This window comes from Ascaphus truei, chromosome 14, assembly GCF_040206685.1.
Source record: "Ascaphus truei isolate aAscTru1 chromosome 14, aAscTru1.hap1, whole genome shotgun sequence".
NCBI lineage: Eukaryota > Metazoa > Chordata > Amphibia > Anura > Ascaphidae > Ascaphus > Ascaphus truei.
Genome location: NC_134496.1, coordinates 20,950,988 through 20,960,157, shown reverse-complemented (window position 1 = coordinate 20,960,157; position 9,170 = coordinate 20,950,988). Strand labels below are relative to the sequence as shown.

The following is a 9,170-nucleotide window of genomic DNA, read 5'->3' as shown; positions in this document are numbered from 1 at the left end:
CCGGCTCTTGCTGAATCTGCCCCATAGTCTTCCCCCTGCATTGTTACAGCGGATTTATTTCTATTGAGACTCAACTTTTATAGGGGTCTGAAAGGCTGCTACAGTTCCACCAGCTGGGGTTACATCATCGCTGGCTTAGCCGTTTGCTGTCGCTAGGTGGCAGCTCACCCGACGTACAACAGCTGTGTGTATGTAATAGGGAGACAACACCATGTGGAATGAAGGATGCTGCGTCATGAGGAGAGGAGCAGCAGGGGCAGGAGGGGCAGAATGTACAATAAATGCACTATGGTGTCTGTATCAAGGCAAATGTGGTGCAGTCCTGGGGCAAAAATAGCCGCAGTATATGTATGCCCCGGAATTGCTCCACTTGACGTGCGTGTGTGCGTGTGTGCGTGTGTGCGCGTGTGCGTGTGTGCGTGTGTGCGCGTGTGTTAAATGCACCCTATGGGGCAGATACATCTAGCGCCTGATCCGGCCTCCTATTCCGTTCAATAGGACTTAACGCTGGAAGAGGGGTGTGACACTAAGTAACACACTTACACACTGACATATACCCCGTTCACACACATTGTAACATACCCTGTCCAGTACATACACACACACACACACACACACACACACACACACAATGACATACTGTGAAAAACACACACATACATTGTGAAACTCTGAGCATCAAACACACACACAGTGTCACATTACAGACTGGACACACTCACACACACTGTGTGCAATACTCACACCCAGTGTAGTAGACACACTGACACAGTGACACAGTGACACACTGTGCAGAACACACACATACATTGTGAAATATTGTGCATTACACACACATCGTCACATTATAAACTTGACACACTCCCCCCCTCCTCCCCCCCTGTGCAGTACACACACTGTGCCACCCTGTGCAGCGCAGACACACAGCATCACACACAACATCACATTACAGACTGGACACAAACAGTGTGACACACCCTGTGCAGTACACACAAATTGTGACACACCAACAGCTTGTGCAGTACAAACACACACATGGTGACAGACTGTGCAGAACACACACATACATTGTGAAATACTGCGCATATCACATTACAGTCTGGACACACACACACTGTGTGACACACCCTGTGCATCACACACACACACATTGTGACACACCCCGTGCAGTACACACACGCTATCACATTACAAACTGGACACACTCACACCGTGTGACACACACAGGAAGTTCCCCATTTGTATCCATTTTCCTGATACATCAAATAACCAGATCAAAAAACCGGAGCAAGAACCGGAGCAGAGGGAGACCGGAGCCAGGGACCCGGGACAATCTGGAGCCGGGGCAGAGGGAGACCGGAGACCGGAGCCAGGGACCCGGTGCAGCGGGAGACCGGAGCCAGGGACCCGGGGAAGACCGGAACCGGAGCCATAGAACCGGGGAAGACCAGAACCGGAGCCATAGAACCGGGGAAGACCGGACCCAGGAACCGGAAGAAAGAGAAGCGGATCGGGACCCGAGATGGAGGATCCAGGCGGGACCGAGATCGTGACCCACAATCTGACTCACGGTAACACAATATTGTGTGTGTGTGTGTGTGTGTGTGTGTGTGTGTGTGTGTGTGTGTGTGTGTGTGTGTGTCTCTGTGTGTGATATGTCGTGTCACAATGTTATGAATGTTGTGTGTTATATTTGTTGTGTATGTGGTATGTATGTCATGTTTTCTGTGTCACAATGTTGTGTGTGTTATGTCATATTTTCTGTCACAATGTTGTGTGTGTTATGTCATATTTTCTGTCACAATGTTGTGTGTGTTATGTCATATTTTCTGTCACAATGTTGTGTGTGTTATGTCATGTTTTCCGTGTGTCATAATGTTGTGTGTGTGTGTTTATGTATAGTTCTTTTTCTAAAGTGCCACAGTGTACACATCACTTTACAAAATGACAATACCAGGTAAATAAAATACAAAGAATGGGGATAAGTGCGACAGGTAATTAACAACTTAAGGTAAAGCGACATCCTGCCCTGAAGAGCTTACGATCTAAGTGGTACTTTGGGAGGCTTACGCACACAGTAGATGTGCATTATTACAATTAATGTTTGTGTGTGTGTGTGTGTGTGTCACATGGGTATGTTATTATGTATGTCGTGTGTTACAATGTTGTGTGTGTTCAGTGTTATTTATGCGTATGTGTGTGGTACATCTTTTTGTGGGATGTGTATCTGTCCTGTGTGATACATTAGTGTGTTACACGTGTGTGTCGCGGTGCAGTGTGTTGACAGCTTGTGTGTGTGACATGTGTCCGTGTAGAATAATGGTTGAAGAAGCAGGCCTAGCATGAACTTGTAGCTAATCGGTCCAACAGAGGCTCAAAACATCAATCCTGGGACTGATTAAACTGTCACTGTCAGCTGTGAGTCCATGTGTAACACTGCTTCTTCTTCAACCATTATTCTACATGGCTACAATGTGCTCAGCACCCGCGGCAGTTCATCACGGATATGTGAATGACCCACATCTGTATTCAACATGTGGCTGTATTATGTATGTGAGATACACTTGTGTGTCTTTGTTGCAGTGCCATGGTGTGTTGTGGGGGGGGGGGGGAGCGTGCGGAAGCGTGCGCGAGCCCCTGCTAAAGCCGCTCTCATTGTGGCTGCAGGGGCTCACTGCTGAGCGTAAACGCGCCTCAGCACGGGTCAGCGCCTAAGCGCTAACCATGCCCGAGGCCTTACGTGTGTGTGTATCTTACTGCTGTCATGATTTGTACTCTCTAGTTATTTGATTGTGTGTGTGTGTATGTATATATATATATATATATATATATATATATATATATATATATATATATATATATATATATATATATATATATATATATCTTCAGTTCTTGTCTCCCCACTGCTGAATTAAGCCTCCCAAATGTTTAGGCTGCAGCCGTTCTTCTCCACGTTTTCCCACCACATTTTCTGATTTCACCCTCCCATCTTACTTTTCATTGTCGTTTTGGTCTTTTAATCTCTCTCAGAATCCAGTCGAGTTCCATCTTTGTCCAACGATGGTCATTTCTTTTTGCTACGTGTCTGTCCTTCTACCATTTTAAAATTTTCCCCCTTGTGATGATGTCACAGACTTTTGTTTGGTTTCAAACCCATTCATTCATTTTCCTGTCTCTTTGGGTAATACCCAGCATGCATCTCTCCATACTTCTTTTAGGTTATCTGAAGCTTCTGAATTATCTTCACATTGAGGGTCCAAGTTTCACATACACACGTGAGCACGGGCTGATACACTGGTTGAAAACGTTCTTCTTGCGGCACTTTGGAAGGTTCCCTTGAAATATTGTCTTGTTTCTTCTAAATTCCTCTATCCCATCTTCATTCTCCTATTGACTTTGTTCAAAAGGTCCCCATCCATTGTTATTTGCCGGCCAAGGTAGATGTGGTTTTCAACTTTTTTTTTTTTTACTTCTATTCAATTTATTTAGATCTTTGTAGAGGTGACACATTTGTTGAACATCACTTTGGTCTTTCGGAGATTCCTATGGAGGCCACGTTCTTACTTTGTTCGGCATGTTCTATGATTTGTTGCTGGAGGTCTTCTAGACTTGGGACAAAAATAACAATGTCATCTGCAAAATCGTAGGAGACTCCAGTATTCACCTTTGATTTTCAATTCAATGTCTTAAACAATTTTGCAAGTATTGCTGTCTAAAGCATTGGTGACACCGTGTTTCCCTGTCACACTCCCTTCCCGATCTTTATCTCGCTGGTATCTTTATGTAATCTAATGGTTGATGTTTCATTCACGTAAATGGTCCTTATAATATCAATCTATTCTTCAGCATTTTGTCGTCTTCATGCGTTAAGTTAAGCTGTTTAAGAAGCTTACATTGATATTATTAGGGACATTTGCCAGACTTCCACATCAATCATTAGATTACATGAAGAGACAATCGATATAAGGATCAGCAGGGGAGTACTTTTCACAGCAGCGCTTGAAGAATTTTGCAAGATATTCAATTGGGAAGAAAAAGGGATCAAAATCAACGGTGGATACTTGACTTGGCTACGATTTGCCGATGACATCGCTATTTTTGCCACCAGTCCAGAAGATCTCCAGAAACAACCTGGAGAACTCGCTGAAGCCAGTAAGACGTTAGGCCTCCATAAGAATCTCTCCAATAGAAAATGATGTTCAAGAAATGTGTCACCTCTGCAAAGATCGAAATAAATGGAATAGAATTAAAAGTCGAAGACTATGTCCACCTTGGCCGGCAAGTAACAATGGATGGGAACCTTTTGACTGAATTAATAGGAGAATGAAGATGGGATTGAGGCATTTGGAAGAAACCAGACAATCTTTCAAGGGACCCTTCCACTGTGCCTCAAAAGGAACATTTTTGACCAGTGTATTCTGCCCGTGCTCATGTACGGATGTGAAACGCTGAGCCTAAATATGAAGATAATTCGGAAGCTTCAGACAACTCAAAGAAGCATGGATATGTATGCTGGGTATTACCCGAAGACACAGGAAAAATAACAAATGGGGTTGAAACCAAACAAAAGTCTGTGACATCCTCACATGGGGGAAGAAATTAAAATGCTGTTGGGCCGGACATCTCACAAGAAGAAATGACCATCGTTGGGCAAAGATGGTACTCTACTGGATTCCATTCCAAAGGAAATTAAAAGAGCAAGATGACGATCAAACATAATATTGGAAGATGAAATCAGAAAATGTGTGGGAGCAACGTGGAGAAGAGAGGCTGCAAGCACAGTACCTGGGAGATCACTGGGAAGCTTCATCCAGCAGTGGGAGACAAGGGTTGGAGATGATATATATGATTTAAATACTTATTAAGGTTATGGTGGATAAAAAAAAGTGACAAAAACCCTCCACAGTAAAGCATATAGCAAATGGAAATATTACTGTATGTTCATTTGCATGTCTTAGACAGGTCTGCAACCCTGTCTTTCACCATTATCGCGCAGCACACAGCACTGCCACTGCAGCAAGGGATTCTGGGAAATGACATGCAAATGAGCACACAGTGCCACCTTTTGTCTCAAGCTCATATTACATGAGCAACCTTAAGCCAATGCATGTCATTGCCCAGAATCCCTTGCTGCAGTGGAAGCGCTGTATGCTGGGTGATAATGGTTGGTTGCAGACCTGTCTAACACATGCAAATGAACATACAGTAATATTTCCATTTGCCATATGCTTTACTGTGGAGGGTTTTTGTCACTTTTTTTTACCCACCATAACCTTAATAAGTGTGGTGAATACCTACTCTTAGTCTCAAACCAGCATCTATAATTATTTTATTCACCTCTCTCACCCGCAGTGAATCTCACCGGACATGAAGATAAAGTTGGGATGGAAAACTTCGAACTGCTCAAGATTTTGGGAACCGGAGGTAAGAGCGATTGCAACTCTCTCCCTCTCTTGTTCCTCTCTCTCTCTGTCTCACTCCCTCTATCTCCTACCCCACATCCCTCCCTCTCTTTCTCTCTGACCCTTCCCATTTTCTCCTGCTTTGCAGCATACGGGAAGGTCTTCCTGGTGCGTAAGGTGAGTGGTCCGGATGTTGGGCATCTCTACGCTATGAAGGTTCTCCGCAAAGCAGCGCTGATCCAGAAGCAGAAGACTGCAGAGCACACGCGGACAGAGCGTACGGTACTGGAACACGTGAGGGACTGCCCCTTCCTGGTGACCCTCCACTACGCTTTCCAGACAGAAGCCAAGCTGCACCTTATACTCGGTGAGTGAGTGTCCTTCTGGTGATCCTATGTTACACCTTCTGAACAGAGTGAGAGCGTATGTGTGCAAAACTGTGTATGCATTTTCTTTGTCTTGTGTTCATACCTTGTGACTGTCACCTTGCGATGGGATGGACAGACTTCTAGCCACCTTCTGTTTGTTTCCTTGCTATGAGTCTGTCCCTCCCCCCACAGGGTGACACAGACAGAAGGGAGCTATGAGTCTGTCCCTCCCCCCGCAGGGTGACAGTGACACAGACAGAAGAGACCTAGGAGTCTTTCTATCCCAGTGGTTTCCAACTCCAATCCTCAAGAACCCCCCACAGGTCGGGTTTTAAGCACAGGTGGCTCAATCATTTTGACTAAACCCCCTATGCTTAAGTAGGGACTTCGTTAAAAGGGGGGTTTGAGAACTGGAGTACAGAACTATTGGGAAAGCGACTCCAAGCTCCCTTCTGTCTGTGTCACCCAGCAGGGGGAGGGACAGACTCATAGCTCCCTTCTGTCTGTGTCACCCTGCAGGGGGAGGTACAAACTCATAGCTCCCTTCTGTCTGTGTCACTGTGTCACCTTATCTCCTGCCCTCTTGTGTCCGCCCAGATTATGTCAGTGGGGGGGAGCTCTTCACTCACCTCTATCAGAGGGACCATTTTTCTGAAGACGCTGTGCGGTTTTATTCCGGGGAGGTTATACTGGCGCTGGAGCATCTGCACAAGGTGAGACACCGCCCACTGCAAGCCCTGTAGGGGACGTCCTGCCCACTGCATGCCCGGTAGGGGAAGTCCTGCCCACTGCCAGCCCTGTAGGGGAAGTCCTGCCCACTGCACGCCCGGTAGGGGGAAGCCCTCGCCCACTGCTAACTTTACCCAGATAAGCCCAGCCCACTGCAAGCCTTATGAGGAGAAGCCCTGCCCACTGGAAGCTCCACTCATTGGAAGCTCCACCCACTGCACCTCTACATGGAGAACCCCTACCTATCGCGCGTCCTACAGATGGGAGCCCCGTCCACTGGCAACCATACAGCAGGAGCCCCGCCCACCACACATCACACAGGGGAAGCCCCTCCCACTGTCCATGTGTCTCTTCCCCTTTGCCTTTCTTCCTCTTCCCCTCTGTCACTAGTGCAGGGGTAGGGGCTCAGTGCTGAATCCATGCCTTTCGTCTCCAGCTGGGCATCGTGTATCGGGACATTAAGCTGGAGAACATCTTATTGGACAGTGATGGTCACGTGGTGCTAACCGACTTCGGCCTGAGCAAGGAGTTCATATCTGAAGAGGTGAGAGGTCAAGGGGCTTCAATCCTGCCCAGTGCTCCAGTAATGGAGGATAGGCTGGTGGCCCCCAGCCTACAGTATATCAGTCACAAGACTGCTGAGCCATAGGCAAAGGCTGCAGAAACGGGTAACAAAGATCTGCGCAGGGGAGGATGGATAACTGAATGAATATTACATAGTTACAGAGTTACATAGTAGATGATGTTGAAAAAAGACATAGGCCCATCAAGTTCAACCTATGCTAACTTTAGACGACAGATACTTTATCCTATATCTGTACTTACATTATATATGGATCTAGAGGAAGGCAAACAAAAAACCCCAGTGACATATCATCCTATTATATGTCATAAGGGGAAAAATAAATTCCTTCCTGACTCCAAGCATTGGCAATCAGATTACTTCCTGGATCAACATCCTTCTCATGTTCACTTATTTGGTATATCCCTGTATACCTTTCCTTTCTAAAAAGATGTCCAACCTTTTTTTGAACAAATCTATTGTATCTGCCATCACAGTCTCCATGTGTAATGAATCCTACAGTGTAACTGCCCTTACTGTAAAGAACCCTTTCCTTTGTCGCTGGTGAAATCTAATTTCCTCCAACCTTAAGGGATGGCCCAAGTCCTTTGTACTGCCCTTGGAATGAATAGTTCTTTTGAAAGTTCCTTGTACTGTCCCCAAATATATTTGTATATAGTTATCATATCCCCTCTTAGACGCCTATTTTCTAATGTAAATAAATCTAATTTAGCTAGCCTCTCCTCGTTACATTGTCCACCCCCTTTATTAATTTGATGGCTCTTCTCTGCACTCTCTCTAGTTTCATAATGTCTTTTCTAAGGAGAGGTGCCCACCATTGTACTCCATATTCAAGGTGTGGTCTTACTAATGCTTTGTAAAGGGGGCATAATTATGTTTACTTCCCTTCCATCCATTGCCCGTTTAATGCAAGATAAGATCTTGTTTGCCTTTACAGCTGCTGCATGACATTGGGCACTATTGCTAAGCCTTCTGTCTACAAGCACTCCTAAATCCTTCTCCATCAAGGATTTCCCTAATACAGGGGGGCACAAACTCTTTTCCCTGCGCCCCCCTGCTGGTGTTCCCCTCACCTCCGCGCCTCCCCCTCACCCCCGCTCTGGTGTCATGACGCCACTTTGCCATAGCAACATGATGTCACATGACCTCGGGGCGTCATTTGACGCCGCGTTGCCATGGTGACGCGTGTATGAAGCTGCCGGAGCCAAGTTAAGTTAGGTTTAAGTGCCAGGGGAGCTTCATTTAAGTGCCTTAGGGAAGAGTCCAGGGCCTCTGTAAACCCCGCGCCCCCCCACTCAGTCTCGCCTCCCAGGTTGCGCACCGCTGCCCTAATATATCCCCATTTAATTTGTAAGTCGCCAGTTTATTTTTGTTTCCCAATAAATGTAAGATGATGTATCTGTATTAAACCTCATCTGACATTTACCTGCCCAAGTTTCCAGTCTCTCCAAGTCCTTCTGGAGAGAAATTACAGGCGGCATAACAACAGAAAGCCAGTACATCCATTACACACAGCCGGCTGACACTTATCACAAACATAGGGACCAGTATACCTATTTGTGAATAATTGTGGGGATACGGAAATAAAGGAAGAAGTACAGTCATAAGGGAACTGAAAGCACCCTGGTAATGTCTCTGTATATTGGTGTATCTGTGTGACAGATAGCGCCCGGGGATGTCACTGTGTGGAGTGGGACTGGGGATTTCCTGCGCACATCAGTGAACTTCTTCCTTCTCTCTCTCTCTCTCATTCCTCCCTCTCTCCCCCCTTTCCTTTCTCACTCCTCTCCTTTCTGTCCTCTTCCCACCGTTCTTTTCTCTCCCTCCCTTTCCTTTCTCTCTCCCACTATCCTCCCTTTCCTTTCTCTCTCTCTCTCTCTCTCTCTCTCTCTCTCTCTCTCTCTCTCTCTCTCTCTCTCTCTCTCTCTCTCTCTCTCTCTCTCTCTCTCTCTCTCTCTCTCTCTCTCTCTCTCTCTCTCTCTCTCTCCCCATCTCCTCCTTTCTCCTCCTTTCTCCTCTCTCTCTCCATCTCCTTCTTTCTCCCTCTCTCTCCATCTCCTTTCTCCTCTCTCTCTCTCCATCTCA

At 46.1% G+C, this 9,170-nt stretch overlaps 1 protein-coding gene across 1 annotated transcript in view; it reads left to right on the top strand.

Annotated features, from left to right (window-relative positions):
- The first annotated feature begins 294 nt into the window (after positions 1-294).
- The window catches only part of LOC142465444 (ribosomal protein S6 kinase alpha-4-like), a 14,470-nt gene continuing 5,594 nt past the window's right edge, over positions 295-9,170 (top strand). The window contains exons 1-5 of the mRNA XM_075569400.1: positions 295-1,571; positions 5,356-5,427; positions 5,554-5,772; positions 6,371-6,486; positions 6,939-7,120. Of these exons, the coding sequence (XP_075425515.1) occupies positions 1,523-1,571; positions 5,356-5,427; positions 5,554-5,772; positions 6,371-6,486; positions 6,939-7,120 (638 nt within the window). The 5' untranslated portion in view covers positions 295-1,522. The remainder of the gene's footprint in view (positions 1,572-5,355; positions 5,428-5,553; positions 5,773-6,370; positions 6,487-6,938; positions 7,121-9,170) is intronic.